The sequence below is a fragment of the Cinclus cinclus genome, chromosome 9 (genome assembly GCF_963662255.1).
Source record: "Cinclus cinclus chromosome 9, bCinCin1.1, whole genome shotgun sequence".
Taxonomy (NCBI): Eukaryota; Metazoa; Chordata; class Aves; order Passeriformes; family Cinclidae; genus Cinclus; species Cinclus cinclus.
In genome coordinates this window covers 18567373-18583933 of record NC_085054.1, presented here as the reverse complement: position 1 = coordinate 18583933, position 16561 = coordinate 18567373, and the positions used below count along the sequence as shown (strand labels likewise).

At 41.7% G+C, this 16561-nt stretch overlaps 1 protein-coding gene across 1 annotated transcript in view; it reads left to right on the top strand.

The window, feature by feature from the left end:
- Positions 1–16561, top strand: part of SEMA5B (semaphorin 5B) — a 127813-nt gene that overhangs the window by 16141 nt on the left and 95111 nt on the right. Inside the window, exon 3 of the mRNA XM_062498291.1 lies at positions 13650–13695. Within this exon, the coding sequence (XP_062354275.1) occupies positions 13650–13695 (46 nt within the window). The remainder of the gene's footprint in view (positions 1–13649; positions 13696–16561) is intronic.

Here is a 16561-nt window from a genome sequence, read left to right as displayed (position 1 = left end):
GTGCCTTCTGTCAGGCATTGCAGAGGCACGGTGCCCTGAGGAATTTGTGGTTTAGATAATTGGGCTGTACAGCAGGTTTCCCCTACTCAGTCCCTCACCCCTCCTGAAAACCCACAGCACATCCTGAAGGGACTCTCTGCCTCCCTGAGAGTTTGTACGAGTGTGGTTAGACAGGGGTACAACATCATCACAAACAGGGCAGTGACAGCAAAGCTGGCTTCCCAGTCTAATGCATGGTATTGCCTCATGAGGAAGGAGTGACAAGTATTTATAGAATTTACTTGCAAAAGTCAGTTTTCATGAAGCACTACCCACCTGACTGGGAGACTGAAAGTTTCAGTGGTGCCACACAGCTGTGCTGAGCATTTCAGTGTACATTTAATGAAGATGTCATTTCCCAGGGCATTTTTTTTTCGGTTGGATAAATATGCTTGGTGTGGAGAAAGTGGGGAGTACTGAGCCCATTTCCTCATCTCAGCTCCACCTGTGGGAGGTGATGGGAAGACGTTCTTCAAAATGGGGTGTGGATGGGATCCTTGGTTCTGCATGGCTCTTGGTGTGCTGAGCACATGGAGCTGTGCCTGAGAAATGGGAAGGGGAAGTAAAGCCTTTTCTGTTCCCTCTTCCCCTGATAAATCCACACCTTGTTCTGAACTATTTTTAGGGGTGATTTTTTGAGTCATTAGTTGCTCGTGCACCATCTGCTTGAATTTGCAAATGAAACAATACCTCAAAGAGATAGGAGCTGTCTCTATCCATTTCTGCATCGTGTAATTTATGAAACCTAAATTTAAATGTTAACCATGTTTAAATGTGCTGCTGTAGATCATATTAGTAGTAATGCCAGCTATTCTGGGGTTGTGGAAGGACTTTGGGATCAGGGTGGCGTTTATAAGTACTCCCACTTCTCAATTTCCTGGTTAACATCATTCTCTTAGATGATAGCATTATAAATTATTTCAGACTACTTCTGTCTGTCTCTATTTAAAAGCAGTATGACCTCACCACAGCATCTCTTTGGCTTAGTTTGTCCTGTGTTTCAAAGCTTCATAGAAAATACTTCCTAGAAAACCCGGGGGTTCACAAGAGTTTTTGGTTTCAGGAATTGGACACAGCGTGACTGAACCTCTAAGAAGTATTGAGGGCATGCCATGCAGACAGGGAGCTGGAATAACATGAGCCTCAGATTTTTAAGCTTTATCCTTATCTAAGAGCTCTCCTTAAGTGACTGGTGCTGCCTGAGAGTAAACCAGAGATGTTTGATAACTCCATTACACCAAACACCTGCCAAGTTAAAATCCCAGAAACAAAAGAATTAGTTTCAAAAGCTCACCATGGTTTCTAAGCAACGTATTTACTTGTCACATCATTTGTAAAATCCAAACACTTATGAGAAAGGATATGAATAGTTTAGAACATTGTAAATCTACACTATCCATATTATGAGTCACATTTCATTAAGTATAAAAACACACATTACAAAAATTCATAACCTTCATTTTGACTCACAGTTCGCATGTTTTGTTTTTGTTTTGGATATAGTGTTAGTGTTTTAATGTACTGTTTTTCTTCTGTGAATGAGTGATTGTTTTGAAATATTTGCTGCTTTTTTCAGCTTTTGAGCACAAGTGATCGCTATTTGAGCTAATTTTAATGGGAGGAAAAGCTATAATCCAGATCTCATTATTAGCTAGAAAAAAATTGAAGATATGGTCACAGCAATTTCACCTGTCTGTTGGAGAAGCAGTGATCTGCTGTCTCACCTGTGCTGTAGGCAGGGTGCCCAGGCCCCAGGGAGTGTGAGTTTTGTGGAGGAGGGACATGGTGTAGCTGTGACATTCCACCTCCTCAAGCAGCCTTACTCCTTGAGACTGTCTCATTGCTGGCAGGGCACAGACAGAAGCCAGTGAAGAAGTGATGATGTGAAAGACCCTGCTTGGAGGCAGGCCAAAAATCATGCTTCACAAGAGCTGCCTGGTGAGGACAACATAAAAGGTGTAAACGAGGGTGGTTGAGACACCATGTGACAATCTGGCACAACAGCAAGCTGAAGGGAAACAGCTTGGACAACAGGAGGATGGCACCCAAACAAATGACTGTACAGAGAATGGTTGGGAACTCCTAAGAGAAACATTTTAGTTTTCCCAGAAGGAAACTACAGGGGTGTGAGCTTGGGGCCATAGCCTGACGGAGCTGCGGATGCAAGAGGTGTGAGGGTCAGCCATTCACAATGAGTGGAGGTATTACTGAGGAAAACCAGCCAGAAAGCATCATGGTCAGAAGCCCTCACAGTTCTGCCTGCTAAGACAGCTGTCAGCTCCATCAGGAGATGGGAAAGGATCATCCTCCATGGCTGTTGCACAGGGAAGTGCAGCTCGGGAACCCTTTTCCCAGCTGGCTGTTACCAACAAGAGCCCAGAAGCAGAGAGCAGGGAGCAAAAGCTGCATCAGGGGACTCAGAACTGGCAAGTAAAGTGGTCATCATTATGGACTGCCAGACTTCTCTGCAATAAGTGTAGAACTACTAAGCTGCTGGTGATGAAAGTCTTGATGCTTGACAGAGATTATTTTCATACTTGATTTAGAGCTGATCCAAATGTGCCTGTTACTGCCAAGTGGATAGGTGCAAGGGAGGAGATATCATAGAGTCATAGAAAGGATTGGGTTGGTAGGGACCCTAAAGATCATCTAGTTCCAACCTTCCCACCATGATCAAATATCTCATCCACTAGATCAGGTTTCTCAGGACCCCACTAAACCTGGCCTTGAACACTTCCAGGGCTGGAGCATCAATATGGTTAGTCTGGGGAGCAGGGAAGGTGCTGTATGAATTTTCAAGGGTCATTTTAGGGGAAGCACACTAGCCTAGGCACACCCTTTTCTGACTACTATGCTTCTGGCTGTGTAAGCATTAAAAAAAATGGTCTGGATCATGCAGGCTTAGGAGCGGAAGGCTGAGTAGAATGACTGATGTCCCAAAAGAGTTCCTTCAAGTTGCAGCTTGCAGAAATATGGCAAATTGTAAATATATTCTAGGACCCTCAACCAGCAGGTTTGGCACCCTGAGTTTATTGAAAGTCTCTGGTGTATGATAGATTAGTCTGTCAGGCACCAGGTTACATGCAGATTTGTGGCTGAACATGGGCTCTTTCCTGCCTCTTTGGCAGAAAGCTCCAGAGCACTGCAGTAAAATGCTCAAAACCTGTGTTTGTCAGAAAATATCACTCTTACCTTTGGGCAACTTCAATCCTGTCCACATCTGGACTGCCACTAAACCTTTAAGTCTCCATAGATAATGTTGTCTAGGCAAAAAACATTTTGCAAAAAAGGAAATTCAGTGGCAGCAGTTGGGTCAGAGTAGCGCCACAGATCCACAGAGTTTAAAATCTGTCAGCAATACTTTCTGTTGCTAAATGATCAGGGCCCCTCACCAACATTTATTCTCACAGGGCTTCAGTGAGGCAAGAAAGAACTAATAATTTCACACTATAGATGGGAATCCAAGGCCAAGAGGGACTAAGAGCCACCCTGCCTTGTGAAAAGGCTGTGATGTTGAGGTACATGAATATATAGCACATCTGAAAAGTAGTACAGTACATGTGCCTAACACAGCTACTCCTGCATTCTGAAGACACCAGTCAAGGTTTGCACAACCTTAGTCTGCACTTGACTAATGTGGACATAGCAAAGCTCTTTTCTGGAATCAGAAAATCCATGGCAGAGGTGTAATTTCGACCCTTTACTCTTGTATTTTCACTTGGTATTTTAATCACTTGCTCTCAGCCTTGCTTCTCCAAAGAAGATGCAAAATGTCCATGAAAGCCTATGGGTCCCATGCACTTACACTGGCAAAATGGGGCTTCAGCATGGCCAAAGAAAGTCAAGTTTCATATAGCACAGAGGCTAACATGCAAATAAGTTAACATTGGGCACAACCACATGGACGTAGCTGACAGTTATGTAGTCCACAGGTTTGCCCTGAAGCAGCCAGCAGTGGTGTGCCATTTGTCCCTGTTACCATGTGACTACAGGATATTTCTCAATACTTTTCTGAAAAAAATAGAACCATTTCTGGTGGCTTTGCGCTATTTTTGCATAGTCTTGCACCAGTTTTACCTCCTGCTAAGTCACATTGGGCTGAGAAATTACCTAGCCAGTTGAGGTATTAACAAGGACATGAGCAAGCAAAGAGCATGATAATGTTTTTGATTACATCCAGATGATAGGTGGGCAGCTGAAAGCACTAGTGCAGAGAAATGGAGAGAAACAAATGCCTTCCTTTCTCACTGTGATTTTTCCTATCAGACAAAATAATGCTCCAAATAAAGTTGCATCCCTGTATCATAAACTGGAGAGAGGCAGATAACATGGTGATGTGAGGGGGGAAAGAAACCCCAAATGAGCCTCTGAAATTAACAGAAACTTTCAAATGACCCTGTTTTTCTTAAAGATATTGCTTGACCTATGATGTAAAGAATGTGGTGAAGGTGAGAAAGCTGTGATTAGACACTGCAGCTAGTTAAATTCTTAGTTGGGGTGCACAGGTTCTTCACAAAGGGAACAAAAGTGTGATTTAAAGTGAAAGTTCTGACCTCTCTGATTGAGTTTGGGATAGTTCAAAGGGAGATTTTCCTCTCTGATACTCTGCCAGGTAAGGTCAGCTCTGCCCTTATATAAGGTGTGAAGGGTCAAGCCTCACTGGGGTGTCTGTTTTTTACCTATAGGGTTTGCTTTCCTCTGCTGGTCTGCAACCAGTGTGAATTTGGAATACCCTAAATCTATGCTGTCCCTGACTTATACCCATTGGGGAGGAGGGGAAAAGGTGTGGAATGGATAAAGGACAGGGTTTTTTAAATTATGGGATTCTGAGAAGTTTAAAGCCTGGCCCAAATTTTGTTCAAAGTGTAATATTTTTCTTAGTTAAAATTTGAATTTTTTCAAGCAAAGAACGTGAATTTTAGTTAACTCAGAATAAATAAATCAAATAAAATGCTATACTGCAACACTGTCAGGTTGTTGGAAGGGATCCATGTGCAGAAGATGCTGCAGCTGTAGGAGGGCAAAGGGGCAGTTTTGCACATTATTGTTGTAAGTGGAAAAGAGGGTGAGGCAGTGGCAGTCTCTAGTCTGTCATCTTTGTCAGCAGGGAAAACAGTTGGTCCTTCAAATTGCCTGCAAGGCAGCACCATCCACTTCTCTGCAAGTGACCTCAGCATTGTTGTGGGGCTGAGCACTTTCACAGGCAGTGCCTGCACAACCAATGCTGTGTGAAAGGCAATCTTTGTGCAGCATAGACTGATAGGAAGCATCTTTACACAGCAGGCCTCACTAGAAAAAATATCTCATATTCCAGATAAAATGAAAATTGGTGATACCCTATCATGAAAGCAGCCACCCATGAGAGGCTCACTTGTTTTAGTAACGCACTGAGAATAATTAAGTTTGAAGATTGTATTTCTGAGAGTGGGATGGGTGCAAACACAAGGTCAGGATACTTTGGCAAAAGCCTTGGAGACTTGGACATAATGTGTTTTACAGCATCACAGAATGGGGCTGCAGAGCAATTTTCCTCTGCATTACTGAGAATACTTTCTCTTGGTCTGGTTAAGGTAATGATATGTCACTTTCATATGGCACAGCTCACCACAGTGGTTTGCATATCATTTTATATCCAGATGTTTAGGTGCTAAACCTACTGTTTTGTGCCACTGCAAAAGTATGGAAACCCAGCAAAGAGAAGGGATTGTTGGGCAATAACTTAATCTCACCAGCCAAGTCTATCAGTATTTACACACAAGTCATGCTGAATACATCCAGAGAACTGAGGATGTTTATCAGCCTAAATAGGTGGGTGGGGAGGCTGCCAGGGAAAATTTGAACAATAATTAGTGCAGAAGAAGAAGAAGAAGAAGAAGAAGAAGAAGAAGAAGAAGAAGAATTTTATGTTATGACTTACTGAAAGCAATGGGCAAATAGAGGAGCAAAGGTCTCTGTGTGTCTTGGGGCCGTATCAGGGTGCTATAAAGTGCTCTGTGACTGCAGCTGGATGAGAGAGGAAGAGAGAAGTTGTCAGACACATGTCAAAAAATACTTGAGGTGGCATGTGGGATAGTATGTTATGGTCTGAGAGATGGAGTCATTATTCCAGGAAAAAAAAAAAACAAAGCTACACATGAGTTTTGAAAATTTCAGCTGTTTTCATCTCTGAGTTTTTAAAGAAACTCATCTAGTGAAAAAGAGGGAAGAAAATAAAATAAAACAAGAAAGGAAATTGACCCTAATTTGGTAAACCAATTCAAACAATATTATAAAAAAACCCCAAAACATCCCAATCCCCATTCCTTGAAGGGTCTCAGGAGTATAGCAAATACTATAACCTCCAAGGATTTGGAATCACTCTGCAGTGAGGCTTTGCCTCTCCTGCCCTGGGGAAAGAGAACAGCCAGAGACATAAGAGCCAGCTTGCTCTTCCTTTTGCAAATTGATGGAAGAGGGGACAGGCTGTCAATCCAAAGGCCAATGCCCTTTTTGCTTCTCCCTTCCCCAGCAGCATCCATCCATCTAGATTTCTGCATGTTGGCATAGCCCAAATATGCCTGAGCTTTGTTGTCATCCTGCCTGCTCTGCAGCTGTGTCTGCCTCTTTTGACTCTTCCTAGAGTTGGCCCTGAATATATAACATCAAGAGGAGCATGGTGCCATGTACCCTGCACCATTAAAGCTGATGGTTGCTCTCCACTGAAGGCAATATAGAGGATTTTCATCCTTGTTACCACAGAGAAGTACTAACTGGGCTTCAGTGCAGCACAGAAACAGTAGCTGAGCCCCTGGCTTAATTTGGAAGCTGTTTAATATGAATGATATGCTGCCTGCATAAGGATTCTCTTGTAAGAGGTTGTTTCTCCAGCTCTGGCTGAATTTATAACTGAGAAAAGTTACATTGGGAGAAGCAATTCTTCATACAGCAACTGCATCATATTACTGTCTGCCATTTAGTTTGGTTCTCTGTTGTAAATCTATTGATTTTTGAGGAAGAATGATGTATTGGACAAGTTTTTATTCAATAGAAACAAAATTACTGGTGAATAAGGGTCCAGCTTGTAGGGTAGCTGCTGGTCCTCTCCCTGTTCTCCAGCAACTGCTTGCCAGGTACTTCAAATGAACCACTGGAGTAACATTTGCAAATGGATTGTCACATCATACTCTGGACCAGGCATGTAATTAACTCCTTTTGAAAGCAAAGGCCAGAATCATCCTTCAGGAGCTGGGTTTCTTGGTATGGTTGGCTAGTTCCGAAATGTGGATAACCATCTGAAAATTTCAGCCACAGCTGGACCTGTGTAGTAGAGGCACTGTGTGTTAATCTAGCATGAGATTTGGTAGCCAATAGTCCTGGGGTCTGATCTTGATTCCATCATTGGCTTGCTGTGTGCTTTTGAAAAGATCATTTAACCTTTCTCTGGCTCATTTTCTCCATTACTATAAGGGGGGCAATGTTACTAACCAGCTCCTAGGGAGTCATGCAGCATGACTAAGCTGTGTTTGTCATGTAGTGTGGAAGTACAAAGTATATCTAAGACCTCCAGGAGCAAAGATAGGAAGAGCTGACAGGAGTTGCTGGCTCCTAGCCCAAGGCTCAGCCCCAGCACGTGGCTTCCAGGACTGCCAGAAGGGAACATTAGTTGTCATATGCATAATTCTGTGTCTTGTTTCATATCACCCAAAGGACCCTGTTCTGTTAATTATTTTTCTTATTATCTACTCTGTGACAGTTGTGAGACCATCTTGCAGACCTGGGCCCTGACTGCAGCACAGTCCCACCCTGAGGAGGGGAATTGAAAGGGAAATGCAGATCTCTTTTCTTGGCATCCAGTGATAGGATGCATTGGAATGGTTTGAAAGTGTGACAGAGAAGGTTCTGACTGGACATTAGGAAGCATTTCTCTACTGAAATAGTCTATTTTATTTTATTTTATTTTATTTACACAAGGAACCTCTTCTCAGAGCACCATGAGCCTATCTGAGGCTCCAGTATCTCACCCAGGCTTGTTGGAGGACTGGAGCAGTGCAATATTATTCCCCAAAGGGGACAGTAACTCTTCACTCAGTTATCTTCAACTTGCCCTGTTCTGGTTTTGGTTAGAATAGAGTTATTTTTCTTTTTCATAGCTGGTACAGGGCTGTTGTTTGGTTCAGTGTAAGAATAATGTTGATAAGACACTGATGTTTTAGTTTTTGGTAATCAGTGCTTATGCTAAGTCAAGGACTTTCCAGTTTTCCATGCTCTGCCAGGGAGCAGATACACAAGAGGCCAAGAGGGTGGCCATGATAGCTTGAACTATCCAGAAGGGTATCCCTTACCCTGCAACATCATGCTTGAGTACATTAAGTGGGGGCAGTTGGCCAAGAGGGGTCAATTGCTGCTGGGGGATGGGCTGGGTATCGAGCAGGGGGGAGTGAGCAATTTTATTGTGCAGCACCTGTGTTTCTTGGGCTTTAGTCCTCTTTATTATTATTATTATTATAACAACAACAATAATAATAACAACAATTGACTTTGTTTCAATTATTAAATAGTTCTTATCTCAGCCTGTGCATTTTACCTTTTCCCAGTTCTCCCAATCCCACTGAGGAGGGTGGGAGTGAGAGAGTGGTTGTTTGGTACTTAGTTGCTGGCTGGGGTTAAACCAAAACATTCTCTCAATGTGTATCTTTTATGCATGATCAAACACTATTATCAGCTTCTGTTAGCTTTGTTTCCACTTGCAGAGTAATTGCCTAGAAAGAGAGGGAGCTTAAGACAGCCTCCCTACAAGGAGGAAGGGGGGAACTTCTTACAACCACTATGAGGTGCAGGGAAGTAGCAACAAATGAGCAGGTGTAACATGTAGTGATAGAGACCAGCTGAGTTAAGGCAACATATTGATTTCTGTGTGCATGTCCAAGTCCTGAGTGGTTCTGGTGGTGGTCAGCATGTGTGCTGTCATGGCTCCAAATTTGACAGCAGAGGTAATTCTGAAATATAGAGAGGTTTTCTTACCTACTTGGTGTGTGAGGAGTTAGGAAATGTGAACATGCCTCACTCATTTGAATAGCAAAACAACCCTGAAGCTAGGATAGCCTTTTACTTATTTATACATGATCAGTCCATCAACTGGAGGGATGTTCCTCCTGATCTACCAGAGCATAACTGAAAAACTGCTCTCTCTTAATTAGGAGGAAGCACCTTTTAATCAGCCAGTACAGTGCTGACAGATGTGGTGCCTGAAAGGAGGCACTGAGGAGGAAGCCTGAATGAGTGACTGAAGCATGTTGCAATGCTTATGGTTTCAGAGCTCCTAAGACTAAGGGTTTCTGTTATTATTCAGGCACTCTTGTTACGTGGCTTCCCAGTGGAAAGGTTTAAATTTGTCTTATATCTCTGTTGCTCAGTAGCATCCTAGCTGAAGTGCTCTGCCGTCAAAGTAAATTGTTTCAAGGCCAGGCAACCTGTGAAGTGCATGGGCACCATATTACAGAGTTCACCCAAGGTGCTATTGGCTACATGAAATAGATAATTAATAAGTAGATGTGACTTGGAAATGTCACAGCAAACAGATTTAAGTGGGTATATTCTTCCACACACTTTCCTGAATCACAGCTGCTTTCTTGCTGCTCTGGTATGTGTGTTTTGTGGTGCCAGGCACAGTGAGCACTTAATCATTTTACAAGCAGCCAAATACAAATTATGAAGCCAATTAACAAATACTTTAATTTAAAGGATTTCTGCTGCAGTTTGACTCTGTTCATATGCACACGGGAAAGAGCTCCCATTTAAGAAAGTAATTCAACATCTACTCATGAATGTAAACAACACTTCAGCACAGGTTTACATGCTGTGCCCCAAATTTGGGTGTCAGTTTTTCTCCTTACTAGGGCATAAACTAATGGTCGAGATCATCTCCTGGTTGTGCTGCAGATATGTTCTGTGATGTTGGCTAAATTGCTCAAGCTGTGCTTTAAATTTAAATGAGAATGATGTGTCTTTTTCTCTCTTCTATATGTATTCAGATGGCACATTCTTTAAGCCTAGGTTTTATAGAGCAGGACAGTCTTTACAGCAGCTAACTTTGTGTATCTGAGCTAGGGAATAATATCCCACTGCAATCAGAGGTGACAGAGAGAGGAGGTGCCCTCAGGTTGTTTGAACAGGCATTGGCTGGGAATCAGTCTCCAGAGGAACCATCATCAACCCGCTCTGTGTCTTAATGCAACAAAACCACAGCCTTGTCTGAGACTTCAGGGCCTTACTGCTTAACATGGGTATTTTCAGAAAGGCACTGATATTTATGAAAAATAAGGTTAGTTGCAATAATAATTAGTAGTTTGAGGCATAATGTCATAAAGTCCCAGAGTACTCAGAGGAATATAGTAACTTGCTCTGGAGATGGCTGAAATGCAGCCAAATCTGGAGTAAAACAAAGCTTGGGTTTAATACTGTGAAGCTGTGTGACCTTTTAGGACGGCAATTAAGAAGGTTGTCATATCCCTCCAAATTTGTGCACCAGCTTTTCATACAGAAGAAGGAGTAGAATATCCTGGCTGCACCAGGCAACTGCTCTTCCAGCCTACTCTGGTGGGTTTAATTTATGAAAGAAAGGAATTCACTTACAAGAGAAGATAGGAGGAAAAGAAAAAGACAGAAAAAAAGACCAAGAAGATACCTCATGCATTCATGTGGAGATCTCAGTGTTCTTATGTACTTCTTAATCATACTCCTTCAGCTGCTCTAAATTAGAGTTCAGCAAGGTATTAAACAGACATAACTTCAAACACAAGCAGAAGAAAAGGACACAAATGGGGCAGTTCTAGCTACAATAAACCATGCCTGTCATTCAGAGACCTTGCTCATTCTTGGACTGAAATTGCAGTTAAAATGCAATTCATAGCAATGGCACTGTCTGATTCAGCAGTTATTTCCCTTTGGTGTTTTACTCCTGGTACAGCTTTACAGAACAAGTATGGTTAAAAGAGCATGCTATTAATTGAGGATTAGTCAGTTCTAGCTGCGCAGATCAACTGGAGTCAGGAGGTGTCTCTGATAACCTGGTTTGCCTACAGGTGTTTGTATTGCTGCTGGTAAGATGTGAGAAGGATCAGACCAACAAAAGGAAACTGCCAATGCTTGTACAGACACCAGGTGAGGGAAGCTGATAAAAGACATAGGGAAACCCTCCTTTCTGTAAGAAAGCCCCAAGGTCAGACTTAGAGAGCTAAGGTTGGTATAAAATTTTTGGAAGATCTTGTGCTATTGACATTAGCTCTGTGTTCTTGCCTGGTTTAGGTCTTCAGCCACCCCAGTGGCTTTGTCCAGGTGCTACACAACAGTCACTGAGAGAAAAGACTGGCTTTATTGAAATGGACCCTATCCCTGTCTGAATCTGTTTTGGATGAGTACAATGAAAATTGTGCCCTTTGGATATGTCTCTTTCATTAAAGATATTTTGTTTGAATTTGCTCTGCAGTGCTATCAGGAAAAAAAAATACAACAAAAACTAACACTGAAACTTATTACCTAGTCAAACTGTCCAGCTTTTTGCAAGCCTAGAACAAGGAGCTGAAATCTGCATTATAAGATTTCCAAAATCAATGCATTTAAATAGCATGCTTAACAACAGGAGAGAAACTTCAAGTCCTTAGCTGAGAACTTATTTTCCTGAGGGTATTGTAAGATTGGAGGCCTTTCCCAGCAGAAGGCTTATTCCATGATATCTCATGTTTTGTAGTTGCATTAATATTTTGGTGTGAGTAGGTATGTGATGTTCCAAGGGAAGCAGTCACATCCTTCACCAGATGAGAATTTAGCTTCATTTTGAAATTTTATCTGTGTGTAGCTTCTGGTTCTTCTTCAGACCAGTACTTCTGGTCTGCTGCATGTGCCTTTATTGAAGTCTGATGCTGATGCTAAGGGTTATTTTTTGGGGGGGAAAGTATGCAGCCCTTTGAGACAGAATAGGGTTTCAGACTGTACAAAAGAACTGCTGGATCTTCAGTGACAGGACTAGGAGAGAGAATGGAGATTTCCTCTCTCTGTGTGTGTATACATCTCTGTGTACTTATAGGAGGTACAATAATCACTGATCTATTTTCTTCAGACACTGCTAATGGGTCTCTCATTCTTCTCTGGTTAACCAGTCCCAGTACAGAATACAATGGTGCAAGTCAAGAGCTATATCAGCTAAAGATTTGGTATCAGGAGTTTGACTCCCCATCATCCTTGTCCCCATCCTTCTTTATTAACAGTTAGTAGAGTTTGAGAGCTTTTGATTTATTTATAGAACTGGGACAAAGTACACAGGCAACTCTGTGCTTATTACTTAGATGATATACAAGTGATACATAACAGAAGGAAAAATTGCTCAAGCCTTGTTGTGGTCACTGTGACCCAATATGAATCTCTCACTATTGAAGTTTGAATTACTTTCTTTGTCTGGTCAGGGTGTGCTGCTTTACTGACCCTAAAGAAGGCTCTTCAGAAGAGTCCTTAGGACTTTTTCATCACAATAGCATCTTTCCTCTGGGGTAACTCACCTAGGACTGGAACTTGCATTTTCACTAGGTGAGGGAATCTGTATAATGGCATTTCTAGAGCAGATGAACCTATATCATCAAAACTGCATTTTCTACCATTTAAACAGAGCCACTTCCAAAAGTATAGTTCAGTTCACCTTGTATGATATAAATGCGTATTCTCTGGGAGATTGTGGTGTCAGTGATGTTGGAAAAGGATCACATTTCTTTAGATCTTCTGACAGATGGGATGCAAAAAAATAAAGTAGCCAAAAGCCTCAAGCACACAATCCAGTCTGTATGGCTAAATATATCAGCTGATTCCTGGTAACTGCATTGTCTTAGCAAGCAAAAATAGATCCTGAGATAAGTGAGATAAATCCTGTTAACTAATCCTTCTCTATAGATGTTCATACAAATATGTGTTGCCTCCTAGCTGCCTATTTGTGATGGGATATGAGCATTCAGAAGAAAGGTGACAGGAGCTCAGCTGATATGTGGTATCTCATGCTACAGTGACTTCTGTCAGGAATTCCCTTGCTTTGCCTGTGAGGAGACAATGACAGGAGGATTGGGAATATCTGCAGTCACTGCCTTGATTTCCCTGCTGATTTTCTGTGCAGAGAGATTCCACTGAGAAGTATCTGCTCTCTTCCACAAAGTCCTGAATGGGAATTCCCACAAGAACAGGCTTGGGGGAGCATACTAGGAAGTCAGCTCTGCTCCAACTGGCTTCTGTCCAATCCCACTTTTCTCAGAATTCAGTGAAAAACATGACTGCAGCCCATATGGACTTCAACTAAAGCCTGCTGAGAGTTTGCAAATGGTCCTTTGTGGTTGGGATTTGATTGTGGTTCTTCATTAAGGATTCTGGAATATTTAATACTAGGGCATGCTCACAACTTTCCTACCAGGTTCACTAAGACTGATGAGTAAGTCAGTGAACAGGCATGCAACTGCTTTTGTATTCTGTGGAGAGTAATCCAGGAAAACCTTTTGTTTGTAGACATGAATGACCAAAAACTATTACTGGCTTTAATAACTTTTCCCTTCCTTCCTTGGTAGCCTAATAGTTTGTAATTTTTCTGCTTGTTCATGCAGGAACTACCTCTTCAGACTTAGTCTACACAACGTTTCTCTTATTCAGGTATGTTCACTTTTTACTCTCTTATTTTATTTGACTTGTTAATGAAAGCTCTGTAATATTTGATGTACATTTTCAGAAGTATATATAGTGTAAATTTGCCCAAAGTGGTGGAGCAGGAAGAATACAAAGAATCAGATGCTTATTCCCACTCCAGCAATAATACTGGGGGAAGGCTTCTGCTACACTTGCTCACTTGGATGGTGCTTTCTGGTTTGGTTCTTGAGTATTTGGGTGGTAATGGCATCTGCCAAAAATACGGCATCTTAAGGAAGAAAGCATTGTGACTGATACAGGATTAAACACAGCAATCAGTAGAAATCCTTGGCTTTCTTAAGAGATGTCAGCAGCATTCTGGAGAAGGTTTTACTATTCTCATCCATCCTCATTTTAGCCCTTGTAGGCCTTTGTGAACATGGATTGTTGAGGAGCTGTGTTTTGCTGAATGCATTACTAAAATCACGACTGGACTTGAAGGCTTTCAAGAGGCAAAAGGGGCTGGAAAATATGTGTTACTATTGCCTTCACCAAGGTAAAGCAGCTGAAGTTTGAAAGGGCTTGAAAATATCCAGCACTATTAGGACTTTAATCTCCCTGCACTGAATCTAGATGCAGCAAAAATTGTTAATGAAAACACCAGCTGCTTATCTTTAAATAAATTAATACTTGTGCTCTGGGATACTTACCATCTTCTATAGTCACCAAAGAAGTATTCAGCATTTTTTCAGACAGACTGAGAGGCCTTGCTCCTGTACCTGACCACACAAAGAAGCCATTAGAGTAGTATTGCCAGCCATTCTGATGTGCACAAGCCTTTTGCTGTTAATAAGAGCTGCAAGTAGAGCTGGAGAGAAGAAAAGATGTTTAATGGTTATAAAATGCATTGAATCTTCCTTTAAAAGGAAAACAAAGTCCAGAGTTACCAATGACAACAATAGTTAGAGAAACTGCTCTCCCATTTGGCAGTGCCTTCCCTTTTGCAGAGCCGTATTAGCACGGCTGGAAGGTTTCCAGTGAGCACACAGGAGAGGGAAGTCTCCGTAGTTATGAGAGGTGTCATACCTTCTGCAACGCCTGTTATCACGCTGCCTGACACAGCCTCTGCTGCTTGTCAGGGATCCCCTTCCACAAAACCCAATTGTGAATCCCCCTCATGCACTTCTGAAGCCAGGCTTGGCCCTCTTCAGTGCAGTGAGTTTCCTTTTCTACTCTGCAAAACATGGGAAGTCTCCTTCTATGGCACTGGAGGTTGCTGTGGGATCTCCGGTTAACATAATGAGCTTAGTTCGCTCCTGCTTTCTGGGTGTATCCGGTTACTTTGCCAAGACTTTTTGCATGACAAAGAGAGCATGGAATTATGTTGACACACGTGTTGGGAATGATGGAAGTGATTGTTTCCCGACCTAATGGTTGCCTAAGTAGCTGCTTGGCTTGTCTCCATAAAGCTCATGATGTGATTTAAAGGCACCATCTTTCCTTCACCGTGCATCATTTTAAAGGTCAGATCAGAAAGTGAGACAAGAAATGCAAGGAACTGCATATAGGGGTGAGAGTGAAATTCAAGAAACAATCACAATAGTAATTTGCATTATTTTGTATCTCCTCTTTGCTTGTAAAATTAAATACAGTGTAGACCTTGCCAGGCCTGAATTGGGATAGTTTTTCATCTTGAGATTGTGTTCTGATTTATTTCTGCTCATTCAACTTCATTGTCACCCTGGCAGTGGTGCTAAATCTGGTTCGTGGTGCCGGTTTGTGCTGACAGATATCTGCTTCCTTGCATTTGTACTTCCATGAGGTGAGAGCAGAAATATGAGGAGCACGGTCTATGGAGACATCAGGATATGTTGTTGGCTGTGGGACAAAGCCTGGCAGTGAGAGGAATGTACCCCTCTAAGCATGGTTCGATGAAGTATAAAGCTGTTTTTTCCTAAGTGTTCTTGTGCAGTATCCTGAGGCTGCACGGTTCCTGTGGGAAAGAGGCATGCCATGAAGTTTAGATAGATGAATGTCTTGGAATTGCAGTAAACTAAAAGACAAAATTTAATATTAACTGGGAAGTTATTGATTAAGAATTGTGTAAAAAAGACAGCATTACCCTACAGAAAAATTTTGATTTCAGTGGAGTGAAAGAAAAGAGGTCGATTTTGGGATGTGCCAGCTCTTGGGCCCCTTTATAATAAAGGGTGAATTCTTTATGTTCCTTATCTCTCATCTTCTCTACCATGTGTTGATGTTTCCTCCTCACTTTGAATTTTCTGTTGGTTCTGCTGAGGTTGTTTCTCAAAGGCACTATGAGAACTAGTAAGTGGAGTGGACCAAAAACTGTAACAGAACAAGCTCATTTCCTGTTCCAAATGAACCAAATGTCCCAACTTCTTGGAGAGTTTTCATTTTCCTCTCTTTGTTTCCAAAATATGTTTCAGAAATTCCATTTGGAACCTGTGAAGCTTTTCACCAAATGAGTTTTAGTTGTGTGTGAACTTTGGTAGTGGTTAATACTTTTGTGAAAAACATTTTTGTCTGGTCTTCAATATCCTTTAGGAAGTTATGGCCCAGGTATTTTGGGGATTGTTTGTGATTTTGTCTACCTCTTTTTCTTGCCAAAATTGAAGCACCTTGCTAAAGAATCACTGAAAATCATCATCTTGAGGTGGGGTATCCAAAAGCACCTGTTAATATTGGAAACTTTGGCATGTAGCATTCAAATTCTTGCAGTAGTCAAGAAGCACAGTTTTAAAATGGATACTCTCCCCTAAATCTTTAGCATCTCTTTTAAACAAAATCTGTTTTATGTCTGTCTTTAAATGGTTGTCTTATATGTATTGTCAAATCTTGTTATATAGACATTTTATAGAGCATTTTTGCT